Source organism: Salvelinus sp. IW2-2015, unplaced genomic scaffold (assembly GCF_002910315.2).
Source record: "Salvelinus sp. IW2-2015 unplaced genomic scaffold, ASM291031v2 Un_scaffold1676, whole genome shotgun sequence".
NCBI lineage: Eukaryota > Metazoa > Chordata > Actinopteri > Salmoniformes > Salmonidae > Salvelinus > Salvelinus sp. IW2-2015.
In genome coordinates, this window is record NW_019943078.1 from 82,345 (window position 1) to 100,750 (window position 18,406).

The following is an 18,406-nucleotide window of genomic DNA, read 5'->3' on the forward strand; positions in this document are numbered from 1 at the left end:
CAGAACACTAACCTTGATGAAAGCCCCCAACTAAGAAACACTAACCTTGATGAAAGCCCCCAACCTACAGAAACACTAACCTTGATGAAAGCCCCAACCTACAGAAACACTACCTGATGAAAGCCCCACTACAGAAACACTAACCTTGATGAAAGCCCCAACCTAAAGAAACACTGACCTTGATGAAAGCCCCAACCTACAGAAACACTAACCTTGATGAAAGCCCCCAACCTACAGAAACACTAACCTTGATGAAAGCCCCCAACCTATAGAAACACTAACCTTGATGAAAGCCCCCAACCTACAGAAACACTAACCTTGATGAAAGCCCCCAACCTATAGAAACACTAACCTTGATGAAAGCCCCCAACCTACAGAAACACTAACCTTGATGAAAGCCCCCAACTTACAGAAACACTAACCTTGATGAAAGCCCCCAACCTACAGAAACACTAACCTTGATGAAAGCCCCCAACCTACAGAAACACTGACCTTGATGAAAGCCCCCAACTTACAGAAACACTGACCTTGATGAAAGCCCCCAACCTAAAGAAACACAACCTTGATGAAGCCCCCAACCTACAGAAACACTAACCTTGATGAAAGCCCCCCAACCTATAGAAACACTGACCTTGATGAAAGCCCCCAACCTACAGAACACCTAACCTTGATGAAAGCCCCCAACCTACAGAAACACTAACCTTGATGAAAGCCCCAACCTAAGAAACACTAACCTTGATGAAAGCCCCCAACCTACAGAAACACTAACCTTGATGAAAGCCCCAACTTACAGAAACACTAACCTTGATGAAAGCCCCCAACCTACAGAAACACTAACCTTGATGAAAGCCCCCAACCTACAGAAACACTGACCTTGATGAAAGCCCCAACTTACAGAAACACTGACCTTGATGAAAGCCCCCAACCTAAAAACACTAACCTTGATGAAAGCCCCCAACCTACAGAAACACTAACCTTGATGAAAGCCCCCAACCTATAGAAACACTGACCTTGATGAAAGCCCCCAACCTACAGAAACACTAACCTTGATGAAAGCCCCCAACCTACAGAAACACTAACCTTGATGAAAGCCCCAACCTAAAGAAACACTAACCTTGATGACACACACACAACACACACACACACACACACACACACACACACACACACACACACACACACACACACACACACGCCTCTCAGAGCAGCCTACAGGGTGTGCTATTCACCTGGTCAGTCTATGTCATGTTTTGTAATACTCCGTGTATAAGCCTGGGATATCAACCATTCACAGGTGGCCTTAGTGGGAGTGACTATATCAAATCAAATGTATTTATAAAKYCCTTCTTACATCAGCTGATATCTCAAAGTGCTGTACAGAAACCCAGCCTAAAACCCCAAACAGCAAGCAATGCRGGTGTAGAAGCAATGCAGGTGTAGAAGCACTATAGAATTGTATAGGAGTGACCTTACCTGAGTAAAGGATTTGTCAGTCACTRGTTAACACAGTCAAAAAGTCTGAATTATAACTCAAAAAGTTAATTTTAAACGTAAGCGTAACTAATAAAGGCCAGGTTTCATGTGTTGGTCCGTCAGACCTTTCCGCACACTTGGTTGGAAGTGTCTGGGAACGAGATGAGCTGTCATGTGACTGACATCACTTTACGTTAAAGAGTGTGCCATCCATCTTAAGCACGACACAGCACCCTTTATAAAGCACACGATTATATCACAGTTGACATAGTGGCTTACGTTCACAGTTGACATTGGTGATTACATCACACAGTTAAGCCACATTTATGAACCCTTTATAAAGCATGACATACGGTTATAGATGCTTTGTAACACATTTATGTAGTGCTTATGAAGGCATTATGAAGACTTTATAAGCTGAACGTCATTTAAAGCGGGACCTAAAAGCTTATACATGCTTATAACAACTTATCCTCTGACATATACAACCAGAGTTCCAAATCAGCGAGTAAAATAACTTAATAGTAACATACTTAGAGCGACATAACATTAGAAGCCTCATAATAACACATTATAAAGGCTCACACCTGCTTATAACACCTTATATGCGTTCCAGAACATGTTTAATCAAATACACTATGTCTGCTAGTCAGAACCGCTTCATAAGATGTAGAAAAAAGGACATTCTGAGAAATAAAATAAAAAACATTTTTTTTAAAGAGCATAAGTTTTTGTTCAGCGTTCTGATTGGACCAATACTGACCTTTGATCCGGATGTCGCTGTACCTCTGGAAGTGGTGATAGGCCGCCTTCCAGGGGTTCCTATAGTGACGCAGCAGAGTGACAGGTGGGCGTGGCCTGACAGGGACGTAACGTACCCCTTCCTCATCTGAGACAAATCACAGCAAAGCACTAGTATCAGAACTGATACGACCTGGAATGTCACTTTACTTCCTGAATTGACTGAAATGGAATTTGACCCCACCGTGGTGAGTGCAAACTGTGCATGGTATAGAGGGAGCCACCTACCCACATACTCCCTGGGAGGGGACTCTCTCCTCTTAGCCCTGCTGCCCAGGGGCCTGTGGCCCATAGCCCTGTCCTCATCTGTACTGTTGGTCTCCAACATCTCAGTCTCTTCTGTGGAAATGACGTGTTGCTGCTTGCGAGGCTTCTTCCTGGGGGAGGCACCAGGAACCAGGTCCCCTGAGGAGGGGGCCCCGTGAAGAGACCTGGTCTGGTGGGGCTGGGTGCTGAGGCCCGAGTTCGCCGAGGGCTGGGGCACTGAGGAGAGGAGAGGAGGGACAGACATGTAAATCACAGTGCAGGGCATGTCAACCAGGTTTATTTCCTTGTTTAAGAAAGATAAATGGGACTGGGGAACTTTCACAATGAATCTTTCCTCACATTAAGGTTCGGCGATGTCTAGAATGACGGAGCAGATACGGCCCACGACATCTCAAAAAAGGCTCAACAGTAAGTTCTGGCGTCCCAGAACCACTCCCGCTGTACCTGCCTAGTCTCCTCCCTGTTCACTTTGGGGCCCAGCTGGTTGAGAGAATGCCAAGAGTGTGCAAAGCTGTCCTCAAGGCAAAAAGTGGCACTTTGAAGAATCTAAACTATAAAATATATTTTGATTTGTTTAACACTTTTTTTTGGTTACTACATGATTCCATATGTGTTATTTCATAGTTTTGATGTCTTCACTATTATTCTACAATGTAGAAAATAGAAAATGAAGAAAAACCCTGGAATGAGTAGGTGTGTCCAAACTTTTGACTGGTACTGTATGTATTAAACATTTTGGCTATGGCAATTATGGAATAGTCTATTTGCATGTCACCCTGCTGTGTGCTGCTAGACTCCGGCGGTGCAGTCAAATTCAAACATGCTAAAACGTCGTTTGTGACATCACGATGTCGACACCATCATCGCTAGATGATGCAATCGTAAAAAGAATCGCACAACCCTACCTCACATCCTCTCTCTTCACCTCTTTCTCAAAAACGGATTGGAGAACAAGGTCTCGAGAGGAAGGACTACGGGAAAGGAGAAAGGACGTGAGGTATTACAGAAAGACGAATTGAGATGGAAACGTATACACGTTACCTGGTTGATACATCTCCATAGACTCCGTCTCCTGCTTGATTTTGACCTCTGTGTGGGCGGAACCTCCGCTGCATGCTGCCGTGCTACTGGCTGCGGGCTGGGTGGGGGAGGCGACAGTCTTGGCCATGGAGGCGGGGCCAGTGGGTGTCACGGCCATGGCAGCCGGCAGGGCAGAGAGGTGGGCAGTGGAGCTGGGCTGGGAGGGCGGCGGAGGACCACGGGGGGCCAGCAGGTTGGAGGGGATAGCCTGGGATAGGTGCTGCTGGGCTGGGGAAGAGACCGCCTGCTGCTCCGCTCCTCCCTGGGAGGGTAGAGCCTCCACTGCAGCCATGACTAGGACTGGAGGAGCCACCATGGTCATGTGAACCTCTGCTTTAGGCTTCACTCTGACAGGGAGAGAGCGAGAGAGGCTTGTTAGACTCACTCTGAGAGAGAGAGAGAGAGAGGTATGTTAGACTCACTCAGAGAGAGAGATGAGAGTCATACTAATATGGATATGTCCTAAATGGCAATAGGGTGCCATCTAGGGAATAGGGTGCCATCTAGGAAATAGGGTGCCATCTAGGAAATATTTTTTTATTTAACTAGGCAAGTCAGTTGAGAACACATTCTTATTTATAATGACGGCCTACCAAAAGGCAAAAAGGCCTCCTGAGGGGACGGGGGCCTGGGATTAAAAATAAAAAAATAACATAGGACAAAACACACATCACGACAAGAGAGACAACACAACATAAAGAGAGACCTAAGACAACAACATAGCAAGGCAGACAACACAACATGGTAGCAGCACAACATGGTAGCAACACAACATGGTAGCAGCACAAAACATGGTACAGACATTATTGGGCACAGACAACAGCACAAAGGTCAAGAAGTTAGAGACAACAATACATCACGCAAAGCAGCCAGGTAGGATGCCATCTGGGAAAATCGGGCGTCATCTAGGAGGCAGCCTATATTCATTACAGAACAGGCATGACCCAGGCTTTGAATGAATGATTCATCTGAAGGCTCACCCTGCAGCTCTTGGTTGTCCTGCTCCTCTCACTCCTCCCTCCACTCTGCCGCTGTGAGCCTCACCAGGCACCGCCGGGATCAGAGTCTTACCGACACCACACCTAAACACACGCACACGCACACACACACACACACACACACACACACACACACACGTTAGGCTGGGCGATATCGAATTCATTTGAATGTATATTTTAGAGCAATGTTCCACATGCCTGCAAATCACAACAATCAAGTTGTTTTTCATTTTTCTCTCCTTCTGTTTTTATGAGCGTTTTTGTAATTCTTTGGGCTCGTCTCCTTCCCTCCTTCTGCGCTGTGGTCACCAAGCTCCTCCAGCATTTCAGCCCCATACTGTTACGTGCTAGCTGGCTAGTCTTGTGTTTTAGACATTTGCAACTAGCATACAAATAGTCATTAATATAACCCATTGAGGCAACTTGTTCTAATTCAGATAAATAACCATCATGTTTTCCAGACATGTTGATTTCAACATGTAAACAAAGTGCCCAGGCTGTGTTGTTAAAGAGACAGACAGGAGGAGAGTGTATTCATAATTATTCAACTCTTCTATCTTGTTAGCGAGCAAATTGATCCAAGTTGGCTAGACTTTAAATATAAAAAGACGAGCTGGCTACTCACTAGCACGTGGGGCTTGTGCTTGAGAGATTATGTTTATGAGGGGTTCTCCAAACTGTTTCACTCAGCCCCCCCTTCCAACATTGGGGAACATCCCAGCCCCCACCACATCCATTTCTATGGGTACAAGCTCTGTTCATGACACCAACTGTTCACCCCCCTCCTCCTCTTGTTGGCGGAGAGAACATTTTGCAAGTTTAAAGCTTATTTCTTGCAATTCTACACATTTTGTCATGGGGTGCAGAGAACACTTTGCAGTTTTAAAGCAAATTTTCTTTCAATTCTATTCATTTTTGCCATGTCTAATGTGTATTCATGTGATATTTGAGTGACTTGAACATTACAACAAAATATATGGGCTTAAAAAAAACGAGCAAAAAAAAAAAGGTTAGCTGACATGGGCTAGTTGATCTGGACATTTCTGCCACGTTTTAAATATCTCTCTAAGTTCCCGTGCCCCCCGCCCGACCCACCCTGGTTCAGTAGGTGGTGTTCAGCAGGCCTGACACAGAAGACAACAATGAAGTCCTATCTAAACTCTTTTATTACACCGTTCCCTAATGAACATGACCCTGGGCTCAGAGGCTCACCTCACCCTTCATTGGCTGGCAGATTGATTGATTGATTGACCGACTGATTGACTCACCCCTCATTGGCTGGCTTCTTGCGGAGGATGCTGGGTCGAGGGGAGGAGACCAAGGTGAGCGCTCCGCCTCCAACTCCGCCCTGGGGGTGTGTCTGTACCATGGTAGCAACGGGCTGTGTGGCGCCAAACGGGCCAGCTACAAATGTACTGCCGTCAGCCAATACCATCCCTGTAGAACCGACACCGAACAGAACACAGGTTCAAATGTACAGCCATATACTCATCATCAGATTTGACCAATTATCATTCAATAACATCACCTTCAGCAGATGCTTTTATCCAAACATATATTTTTGTACAATATTATGTGTTTTCAGGTCCCTGTGGGTCATATTCAATATTTAAAGTATGATATGCTGCTTCATGAGGCCATGTTTAGCGTTAGTATACTGTAGATTACCAGATGGTTTGGCCTCAGGCTGCTGCCCTGCGATTGGTGCCTGCTGAATCCCCTGTGTGCCGATTGGACCAGAGCTATGTAAACCCTGCACTCCCATTGGTGCAGGCTGGATGCCCTGGGCTCCCATTGGCTGAGGCTGGATTCCCTGGGTGCTGATTTGTGCAGACTGTAAACCAATCCTGTCGACGGCCATCAGCTGCATGGGGTTGAGGTGAAGTGTAGTAGGCACGGCCACAGCAGGCTGGCTGGGCAGAGTAGAGCTAGGGGTCTGGGGCGTCACTGAGGAGAGGAGGAGGAGGGTGTCAGTCAAAGCAGACCTGGGACATGATGCCAACTGATCCTTAAGGTATTCACTATTTTCTTTTTTTATTATTATTATTTTTTGTTAATTATTAATGTTTTTTATTATTATTTATTTATTTTATTTCATTTATTTATTATTATTATAATTATTTTGTCATTTTTAAAATGTATTTTTTATAATTATTTATTACAAAAAACACAAGGAAGGGGTAACATTAAAGTATTAGAACATGAAGGACAAACAATACAGCATCAAGACACTATCAAACATGTATCAGTCTTTCCCCAACAGAGCCATCCTTATGTGTCAGGGTGTCTACTACTACTATCAAACATGTATCAGTCTTTCAGAGCCATCCTTATGTGTGAGGGTGTCTACTACTACTATCAAACATGTATCAGTCTTTCCCCAACAGAGCCATCCTTATGTGTGAGGGTGTCTACTACTACTATCAAACATGTATCAGTCTACAACAGAGCCATCCTTATGTGTGAGGGTGTCTACTACTACTATCAAACATGTATCAGTCTTTCTGAGCCATCCTTATGTGTGAGGGTGCGTGTGCATGATAGTGATATAAAATATATGTCATAGTTTCCTTTTTCATGATCACAATCTTACTCTTTGTGTATTGGGCAACGTATTCCCAAGTCAATTCAAAAGATACATTTTTTTTTGTACCCAAGAATTCACCTGGGTACTGTCTGATGGTGGACACGGAGCTGGTGATGGGGGTGTAGGTGTGTGTCCGGGGGTACGGAGAAGAGGAAAAAGTAGGCAGGAAGTACTGGAAGTGCACCGGCCTGTTGTCACTCCTGGCCTCGATGGTGACGGGGTTAGGAGAGGAGCGGTTGCCAGAGATGGAGATCAAGTTGGTCCTCTCTACAGGGTAATCTGATTGGACACGGGGGGAGGTGTGGGCTATGGGCTGGTAGTCTGATTGGACATGGGGAGAGGTGTGGGCTATAGGCTGGATCAGGTTGGTCCTCTCTCCAAGGTAGTCTGATTGGACACGGGGRGAGGTGTGGGCTATGGGCTGAGGTACCACTTTAGCTGTTGGTACAACACAGGAAGGGGGAATTATGATACAACACAATACACTTCAGCTGTTGGTACAACACAATACAGATATAAATACTATTTAAAGGGACATCCAAATATAAAATAAATAATGAATACAAAAAGCCCACTAGTGGCTTTGAATGTGTCTGAGTATTTTGTGCACTAGTTTTCAATGCATCCGAGTTTTAAATCAAAGTTTGCTTAGGAGCTAGAAGCAGAGCTGCCATATCTGTCCGGTGCCATCTTACTTACTTATACATGCTGTTACTCACCAACTGGAATGGTAGAGGTGGACAGTGCTGAGGCGTGGGAGGAGTGGGAGGGCATCGTCATGGTGACGATAGTACCGCTGGTCACCTGGGTGTGTGACGCAGTGCCTGAAAGAGGATCATGGGACAGAGAACACCATTTGTTTCAATGAGGAATCGTTAAAGGGCGACTGATGATTTGGTTCATTGAGAAATGTTAGCGGCCCAATCAAACGCGAGTTGGTTTCGGGCTGTGGTTTGATGTGGGTCTCGTGTGTTCGCAGATGGTAAGAGTTAGCCAAATGATTTAGCCAAATAGTGTACGACCGTGGCGAAAGTGGTTGAACTTTGGATAGCCCATCTCCGGGGCTAATTAGGGATCATTAAATCAAATCAAATGTTATTTGTCACATGCGCTGAATACAACAGGTGTAGTAGACCTTACAGTGAAATGCTTACTTACAAGCCCTAACCAATAGTGTAGGTAAAAAWAAATAAAAAAWWAAATAAAAGTAACAAATAATTAAAGATAACAAATTACACAATGTAAATGAGACAATATTTTCATTTGCACACCTTTTAGTTCTCATTTAATGCTTTCAAAACGTGTATAGAATTTATAGTTGGTTTGAGGCAGTGTTTTCCCGCTGCAGTCATTTACATGTGGCGCTGCTCCGTGTCAAAATTATTGTCGCCACGACACCAAAATATGGGACATAAAATAAATACAAATCTGACGATGCGCACTTTGAAGATGCTAGAACTCTGAAGATGCTAGAATTCTGAAGATGCTAGAATTCTGAAGATGCTAGAACTCTGAAGATGCTAGAACTCTGAAGATGCTAGAACTCTGAAGATGCTAGAACTCTGAAGATGCTAGAACTCTGAAGATGCTAGAACTCTGAAGATGCTAGAACTCTGAAGATGCTAGAACTCTGAAGATGCTAGAACTCTGAAGATGCTAGAACAGTCCACATTAACTTTTCCTCTGCAAACTAAATGAGAAATGACTAGATAAATCACACTACCCCATTATAGAATAGTCAACCTATTTACCTAGTCATGTAATGGTGTTATTAAACAAAACCAGACAACTCCATAGTAGAATAGTTGATCTATTTACCTAGTCATCTTGTTGTTGTGTGTCCTACGCCAGATCAATATTCCTCTCGAAGCGCATTCAAGTTACGAGTGCCATTAGGGAGGGAAACATGCATTCTGACAATTGCGGGGAAAACAGACGTTTTAATGGCCTCATCCAATCCTCAGAGGGATCCCAACTTTCCATTCCTACTCATTTCTCAACTCCTACATATGTGAACTGTACCAGTTTTTAGCAGCAGCATATTTAAACAAGTTTGGAGTGAGTGCAAAAGGGGAGAGTGGGGCTAAATGTAACATGGGGTCGATTGTAGGGTAACTTGGGGTAAAGCCACACCTCAAAATCATTTTTTGGGGAGTGACTTAAATTGTGATGAGACAGATTACATTTTTAGTTGAGCAAGATTAGTGGCAACCAGGGAAAGTATTGGGGGGGGGGGTGTGTCTTGTGAGAAGTCCAGGCAGGGGGCGTTATACTGGGGTGGCGGTTTACCCCAAGTTACCCTAACACGTAGGCCTACATTATATTCATTGTGTTTATGTACGTTTTTTGGCAAATAAAATGTATCAATAGGATGCAAACTAGTTAAAATATCACATTTGGGATCTAGATAATGATTAGCCCAATAGTGTAAATGCAGATAGACAATACCATGCTTTACCTATTTATTTATAGCCATTAGCGATAATGCTAATTATCTAATAGCATATATTAGAATACGGACCATGCATAGGCTATATGCATGGTCCAATACGTTAAAATAATTTAAACAAATTACACCAATAGCCCATGTAATTGGGCTGATTTCGGGAAGGTAGAAATTATATTTTAAGTGGTTTCAGGATTATTTTATTTAAAATTTAATTTGGAGTAGAGTGACCTTTTAAAATGTTTGAGTCACCCAGATAACATGAACTATGACAAATGTGTAGAATTGTAGGAAATTGGCTTTAAAACAGCTAAATATTGGTCATTGCGGCTAACAGGTCAAAGACCCGGGTCAAACCTTGTACAAGTACCTGACAAAATAAATGAAACACAGACATAAGTGTCTTTATCGGGCGTTGGTCCACTACAAGCTGGAGTTGCCCACCCCTGGTCATGCTCATCAAACCATTCAGTGACCACTTATGTGGTTTGGGGATAGCCATAGTAGCTAAAATAATGGCCTGTCCAGCATTTTATACATGCCCCTAAGCATGATGGAATGTTCATTGCTTAATTAACTCAGGAACTACACAGGTGTGTAAGCACCTGCTTTCAATATACTTTGTAAGTATATCAGTAAGTCAGTTACCTTTACACTGTAATTTACCGATGGTCCCTAACTAGCCCCATAGGGATATCCAAAGTGAACCCAACTTTACACTGTAATTTACCGATGGTCACTAACTAGCCCCATAGGGATATCCAAAGTGAACCCAACTTTACCACGGGCATTACGATCGGGTCACATGCAGCTGCACTCCGAATTGATCATTACTTGATGCTGTGGGCAGGATTGAAACAAACCCAACTTTACATTTACGTTGTGACGCAGTCACGACCACAAACCTCACAAAAAAATAAATAATAATAATCTGTTTTAGATGAGAGAATCATCCTATTTCCACTTTGTAGTCAATTTTGACAGTAGAATAAATGTTTCTGACTCATATTGAGGCCGTTTTCTAAATTAAGTTGATTTTTAGGGGCTGTTGGTCTTTAAAAATGTCTAATGTTATTCGTCTTATTCATTATGATCTAAACAGGATAAACTGATCCTATATCAAGCACTCTCTGACTCTTTGTAAATATGAGTCCTAGAACGGTGACCTCATAGAAAAACATATTAAAACTCATCACTAAAATGTAATTGAATAGGATCTGTGTGGGTGGTGTTACCTGTAGTGGTTGTGCCTGGGCCAGTGTTGGTTAGAATAGGTACCACCGTTGCTGCAGCCACCGGAGTCCCAGAACAGAAGATGGATTTCTGTAACACAAGGAAGTGTATTTTCTTCTATTTTTCCTGTCGAAGTGTCACCAGAAAACCTGACTTGAGGAGAACAACCGTAGAACATCTTACCCACCCCTCCGTATGTATTTGGACAGCGAAGCTAAAAAAAATATATAAAAAAAAGCCATATACAGTACTCCACCATTTTGGATTTGAGATCAATTATTTCATATGAGGCGACTGTACAGAACGTCACCTTTTATTTGAGGGTATTTTCATACATATCTGTTTTACTGTTTAGAAATGAAAACACGTATACATATATAAAAATACAAAACACACACACACACACACAACCAGTCAAAAGTACTCATTCAAGGGTTTTTCTTCATTTTTTACTGTTTTCTACATTGTAGAATAATAGTGAATACATCAAAACTATGAAATAACACATATGGAATCATGTAGTAACCACCCATAGTAAAAAATAAAGAAAAACCCTGGAATGAGTAGGTGTCCAAACTTTTGACTGGTACTGTATGTGAGAATGCTGTTCATTAACTACAACTCAGCGTTCAACACCATAGTGCCCATAAAGATCATCACTAAGCTAAGGACCCTGGGACTAAACATCTCCCTCTGCAACTGGATCTTGGACTTCCTGACGGGAAAGGGTAGGCAACAACACATCTGCCACGCTGATACTCAACACTGGGGCCCCTCAGGGCTGTGTACTTAGTCCCCGCCTGTACTCCCTGTTCACCCATAATTGCGTGGCCAAACACGACTCCAACACCATCATTAAGTTTGCTGACGACACAACAGTGGTAGGCCTGATCACCGACAACGACGAGACAGCCTATAAGGGAGGAGGTCAGAGACCTGACAATGATGAGAAAGCCTATAGGGAGGAGGTCAGAGACCCGGCAGTGTGGTGCCATGACAACAACCTCTCCCTCAACGTGATCAAGACAAAAGAGCTGATCGTAGACTACAGGAAAAGGAGGATCGAACAGGCCCTCATTAACATCGGCGTGGCTGAAGTGGAGCGGGTCAAGTTTCAAGTTCCTTGGTGTCCACATCACCAACAAACTATCATGGTCCAAACACACCAAACCAGTCGTGAAGAGGGCACAACAAAACCTATTCCCCCTCAGGAGACTGAAAATATTTGGCATGGGTCCCCAGATCCTCAAAAAGTTCTACAGCTGCAACAAAGAGCATCCTGACTGGTTGCATCACCGCCTGGTATGGCAACTGCTCGGCATCCGACCGCAAGGCGCTACAGAGGGAAGTGTGAACGACCCAGTACATCACTGGGACCAAGCTTCCTGCCATCCAGGACCTCTATATCAGAGGAAAGGCCATACAACTGGCAAAAACTCCAGTCACCCAAGTCATAAACTGTTCTCTTTGCTACCACACGGCAAGCGGTACCGGAGCTCCAAGTCTAGGTCCAAAAGGSTCCTTACCAGCTTCTACCCCCCAAGCCATAAGACTGATGAACAACTAATCAAATGGCCACCAGACTATTTACATTGACCCCCCTCCTCCCCTTTGTTTTTACACTGCTGCAACATGCTGTTTATTATTGAGGCATAGTCACTTTACCCCAACCTACATGTACAAATTACCTCCACTAACCTGTACATTGACTCAGTACCGGTACCTTCTGTATATAGCCTCGTTATTGTACTTTTTTATTTTTTTAACATGAGTTTATTTTGTAAATATTTTCTTAACTTTATTTTCTTAATACTGCATTGTTGGTTAAGGGCTTATAAGTAAGCATTTCACGGTAAGGTGAAATGTTGTACTCGGCGCATGTGACAAATACAATTTWATTTTATTTATATATACGCGCCACTTGTAGTATTTGGAGAAAATTTACTTATAGTGTATTTAAGTAGTCAAAAGTGTATTATTTGGTCCCATATTCCTCGCATAAAATGACTACGTCAAGCTTGTGACTCTACAAACCCATTGGATGCATCTACAAAGATTATAACCCCCCCCCCCCCCAAAAAAATGCTAATCTCCCCTATTTTTGGTAAACATGCTATCCTCACTCATTATTCATTGCCGATTTTTGTTAAACATGGCATTATCAGGATTCATTTAGAAATGTCTAGAAACATCTTATCAACTCACTTAGAAAGATTACTCCAGTCATTATTCCCCATTCACTTCCTATTGGGCAAAATATAACCCGAAGCACAACCAAAATATAACCCGAAGCACAACCAAAATATAACCCGAAGCACAACCAAAATATAACCCGAAGCACAACCAAAATATAACCTGAAGCACAACCAAATCATAACCTGAAGCACAACCAAAATATAACCCGAAGCACAACCAAATCATAACACAAAGCACAACCAAAATATAACCCGAAGCACAACCAAAACATAACAAGCACAACCAAATCATAAACCTGAAGCACAACCCAAAATAAACCGAAGCACAACCAACATCATAACACAAAGCACAAAGCACAAAACTATAACCTAAGACACAAACACAAAAATAACACAACGAGAACGAACCAAAATATAACCTGAAGCACAACCAAATCATAACACAAAGCACAACCAAACATATAACCGATAGCACAACCAAATCAAAACACAAGACAACAAATATACCCGAAGCACAACCAAATCTATAAACAAAGCACAACCAAAATATAACCCGAAGCACAACCAAATCATAACACAAAGCACAACCAAATATAACCCGAAGCCACAACCAAAATATAACCCGAAGCAAAACCAAAATATAACCCGAAGCACAACCAAAAAATATAACCGAAGCACAACCAAAATATAACCCGAAGCACACACCAAAAATAACCCGAAGCACAACCAAAATATAACCTGAAGCACAACCAAAATATAACACGAAAGCACAACCAAAATATAACCCGAAGCAACAACCAAAATATAACCTGAAGCACAACCAAAATATAACCCGAAGCACAACCAAAAAATAAACCCGAAAGCAAAACCAAAATATAACCTGAAGCACAACCAAAACATACACAAAGCACAACCAAATATAACCGAAGCACAACCAATCATAACCAAGCAACCAAAATACCGAAGCACAACCAAATCATAACACAACACAACCAAAAATAAACCCGAAGCACAACCAATCAAATAACCCAAAGCACAACCAAAATAAACCGAAGCACAACCAAATCATACCCAAAGCACAACCAAAAATATAACCGAAGCACAACCAAAATATAACCCGAAGCACAACCAAATATAACCCGAAGCACAACCAAAATATACCGAAGCACAAACAAAATATTAACCCAAGCACAACCAAAAATTAACCGAGCACAACCAAAAATAAACCCGAGCACAACCAAATATAACCCGAAGCCAACCAAAATATAACCGAAGCAAACCAACAAGAAATATAACCCGAAGCCAACAAAAATATAACCGAAGCACAACCAAAATATAACCCGAAGCACAACCAAAATAATAACCCGAAGCACAACAAAAATTAACCGCGAAGCACCAACCAAAATATAACCGAAGCACAACCAAATCAATAACACAAGCACAACCAAAAAATATAACCGAAGCACAACCAAAATAATACAACCTGAAGCAACAAGCCAAAACATAACACAAAGCACAAACCAAAATATAACCGAGCACAACCAAATATAACAGCAAAGCACAACCAAAATATACCCGAAGCACAACCAAATCATAACACAAAGCACAACCAAAATATAACCGAAGCACAACCAAATATACCCGAAGCACAACCAAATCATAACCACAAGCACAAACCAAATTAACCCGAAGCACAACCAAAATATAACCGAAGCACAACCAAAATATAACCGAAGCACAACAATCATAACACAAAGCACAACCAAAATATAACCCGAAGCACAACAAAATATAACCCGAAGCACAACCAAATCATAACACAAAGCACAACCAAAATATAACCGAAGCACAACCAAATTCATAAACCACAAGAAATAACACAAGCACACCAAAATATAACCCAAGCACAACCGAAATCACAACACAAAGCAACAACCAAAATATAACCCGAAGCACAACCAAAATATAACCCGAAGCACAACCAAAATATAACCCGAAGCACAACCAAATCATAACACAAAGCACAACCAAAATATAACCCGAAGCACAACCAAAATATAACCCGAAAGCACAACCAAAACATAACACAAAGCACAACCAAAACAAGCTGCAAATGCAACCAACGAGTGTGCAGAGTCACAAGCTTGATGTAGTCATTGACTGGTAGAAATATGGGACCAAACACTAAACGTTTGACTATTTTAATACGTTATAAGTGAATTTTGTCCAAATACAGATATAGGATCTTAATTTGAGCCAGTTTGCTACAACAGGACAATTATACATTTTTCGTAAGGGGAAATCAAGTCTGAAATTTCAAAGTGGAAATTACTAACTTCAGAAGCCTTTTTTTAAACCTCAAATACACTGTTAAACATTTCCTGCAAGTTAAACATTTCCTGCAACAGGGAGATCCAGTTAAGATCCTACATCTGTACTTCTTCAAACGGGCGACTAGATATATAAAGTGCTTTAATTTATAAACAGTAAAACAGATATGTATATGAAAATASCCTCAAATAAAAGGTGACATTCTATACTGTTGCCTGATACTAAACATTTGATCGCAAATCCAAAATGCTGGAGTACAGCGCCAAAGGTAAATATTTATCTTCACAGGTTCTGACCTGTGTCATGGTGTGGGGGGGCTGGGGTTTCTGCCCCCCTATAGCAGGGTGGGAGGGCAGGGTGATGCGTGTGGCTGTGTCCCTGGCTCCCTGGGGACGCTGGATACTGATGGTGGCAGGAGGAGGGTGGATGGTCAGCCCTGGATGCCTGGAGCAGGTAACACAAGACATCATCTACCCACCATCCCTTTTAATGTGACATCATCAACCCACCATCCCTTTTAAATGTGACATCATTAACCCACCATCCCTTTTAATCTGACATCATCAACCCACCATCCCTTTTAATGTGACATCATCAACCCACCATCCCTTTTAATATGTGACATCATCAACCCACCAACCCTTTTAATGTGACATCATCAACCCACCAACCCTTTTAATGTGACATCATCAACCCACCATCCCTTTTAAGGTGAAAGCTCTGGTGGGTATTGTTTCAATATATTATACATGGTCAACAAACTTCAAATTTGAATTCTAAACCTTATGGGCACAAACACACGTTGTCATTTATACAAGTGATTAAATGGAAGTCCTATTGTTTATTTTCTCATTTACACAGGGGGTTTTCATTTGGGAGCACTGTGCAAAAAAAAACTAAATCCTATATTTGTTTTCTTTCTGTGTTTCTGTACCATTGTTTCCCCCGAGCGCAGATTCGTTAGCGTCATGCTTGTACCATTACTACAGCGCAAACTGCTTGTTTCTAATCCAAACAGTTCAAAAGATCTGACACATATTACCGGCACAATCTTTTTCTCCTCCTGTCATAAACCATGTCGTGGGCTGCATCTGTTTTACACCTTGTTCCAGTCATGTTACCTCATTAGCTAGCTATGCTAACAACCTGGTAACTTTACCAGTACATCCAAACATCAGTCATGTTACCTCATTAGCTAGCTATGCTAACAACCTGGTAACTTTACCAGTACATCCAAACATCAGTCATGTTACCTCATTAGCTAGCTAGCAAACACCATCCAAACATCAGCCATGTTACCTCATTAACTAGCTAGATAACACCATCCAAACATCAGCCATGTTACCTCATTAGCTAGCTAGCTAACACCATCCAAACATCAGCCATGTTACCTCATTAGCTAGCTAGCTAACAGTGGCCCTATCTCAGCCACCCGGAACCATGTCCCCTGTCACAAGCTCTACGCAGTGGCCCCTATCTCAGCCACCGGAACCAGTCCCTGTCAACAAGCTCTACAGCAGTGGCCCCTATCTTCAGCCACCCGAACCAGTCCCCTGGGTCACAAGCCTCTACAGCAGTGGCCTCCATCTCAGCCACCCGGAACCAGTCCCCCTGTCACAAGCTCTACAGCAGTGCCCTTATCTCAGCCACCCCGGAACCAGTCCCTGTCACAAGCTCTACAGCAGTGGCCCTATCTCAGCCACCCGGAACAGTCCCCTGTCACAAGCTCTACAGCAGTGGCCCTATCTCGCCACCCGGAACCAGTCCCCTGTCACAAGTCTACAGCAGGGCCCTCTATCTCAGCCACCCGGAACCAGTCCTGTCACAAGCTCTACAGGCAGTGGCCTCCATCATCAGCACCCGGAACGTCCCTGTCACAAGCTTCTACAGCAGTGGCCCCTAATTCATCAGCCCAACTCCGGAACCAGTCCGCCTGTCACAAGCTCTTAACAGCAGTGGCCCCTATCTTCAGGCCACCGAACCAAGTCCCCTGTCACAAGCTCTACAGCAGTGACCCCTATCTCAGCCACCGGAACCAGTCCCCTGTCCACAAGCTCTACAGCAGTGGCCCCATCTCAGCCTACCCGGAACACAGTCCCACTGTCCAAGCTCTACAGCAGTTGGCCCTATCTCAGCCACCCGGAACAGTCCGCCCTGTCACAATCACACCGTGGCCTCTCAGCCAGGAGACAGCCCCTCACACTTACCAGTGGCCCATTAGCCACCCGGAACCTCACTGTCACCAACGGAGTGCTCACTAACCGCCGTCTTGACAACGACAGCAGTGGCCTATGCACCCGGACAGCCCTTAAACTCTCAGCAGCCTATCTCAGCAGAACCAGTCCTCCAAAGTGTACACATGCCATCGCACGGAACCGTCTGTCCAGTCTACAGCAGTGGACCCTATCTCAGCCACCCGGACCAGTCCCCTGTCACAAGCTCCTACAGCAGTGGCCCTATCTCAGCCACCCAGAAGCCAGTCCCCCGGCATTAACCCAACGTTCACCCAGTCTGCAGAGGTGCTGCCATGGGTAGTGGGCCCAAGTAGCTTAGCTAGCATTAAAGGGATAGTGTGCGATTTTGCCAGTGGTTGAGAAAAAGTTACCCACTTTATACTTGCGAGTAAGAGTCATAGATGACCTTTAATAGAAAGTGTGAATCAATAAAGTGAAAATCACCCAGTAAAATAACTACTTGAGTAAAGTTAAATTGTCATACTAACATCCATTCCATGCATGGAATAACTTTGCTCTACTGAAGGCTGGAGCCCCTAAAAAATCCCTAATGTTCTTTAAACTAACCCCGGAAAAAGATTCCACAAACAACCAGTTAGTCAGTGAGGCTTAGCTGACTAATCCTATCATATACAGAGCAAGACTGTCTTTAATCTACTAAGTTCTTGCTTCAATTGCTCTGAAAGCCCCACCTGATATCCCGATGCCAAGGATACACATCTATCCTTTCAACTTTAAACCCAAACACAAGATGTGCTTCG

At 43.2% G+C, this 18,406-nt stretch overlaps 1 protein-coding gene and 1 long non-coding RNA gene across 2 annotated transcripts in view; both read right to left on the reverse strand.

Annotated features, from left to right (window-relative positions):
* Positions 1 to 18,406, reverse strand: part of LOC112071660 (histone deacetylase complex subunit SAP130) — a 42,702-nt gene that overhangs the window by 10,171 nt on the left and 14,125 nt on the right. Inside the window, exons 9-18 of the mRNA XM_024139089.2 lie at positions 15,708 to 15,881; positions 10,888 to 10,975; positions 7,926 to 8,030; positions 7,285 to 7,644; positions 6,288 to 6,566; positions 5,888 to 6,056; positions 4,602 to 4,703; positions 3,583 to 3,968; positions 2,503 to 2,757; positions 2,237 to 2,362 (exon numbers count right to left, since the gene is read on the reverse strand). Of these exons, the coding sequence (XP_023994857.1) occupies positions 2,237 to 2,362; positions 2,503 to 2,757; positions 3,583 to 3,968; positions 4,602 to 4,703; positions 5,888 to 6,056; positions 6,288 to 6,566; positions 7,285 to 7,644; positions 7,926 to 8,030; positions 10,888 to 10,975; positions 15,708 to 15,881 (2,044 nt within the window). The remainder of the gene's footprint in view (positions 1 to 2,236; positions 2,363 to 2,502; positions 2,758 to 3,582; positions 3,969 to 4,601; positions 4,704 to 5,887; positions 6,057 to 6,287; positions 6,567 to 7,284; positions 7,645 to 7,925; positions 8,031 to 10,887; positions 10,976 to 15,707; positions 15,882 to 18,406) is intronic.
* LOC139024583 (uncharacterized) lies at positions 576 to 1,035 on the reverse strand. The gene is made up of 3 exons (XR_011475916.1): positions 941 to 1,035; positions 804 to 907; positions 576 to 769 (listed from the first exon to the last, which is right to left on the reverse strand). It is a non-coding gene; the product is annotated as an uncharacterized lncRNA (long non-coding RNA).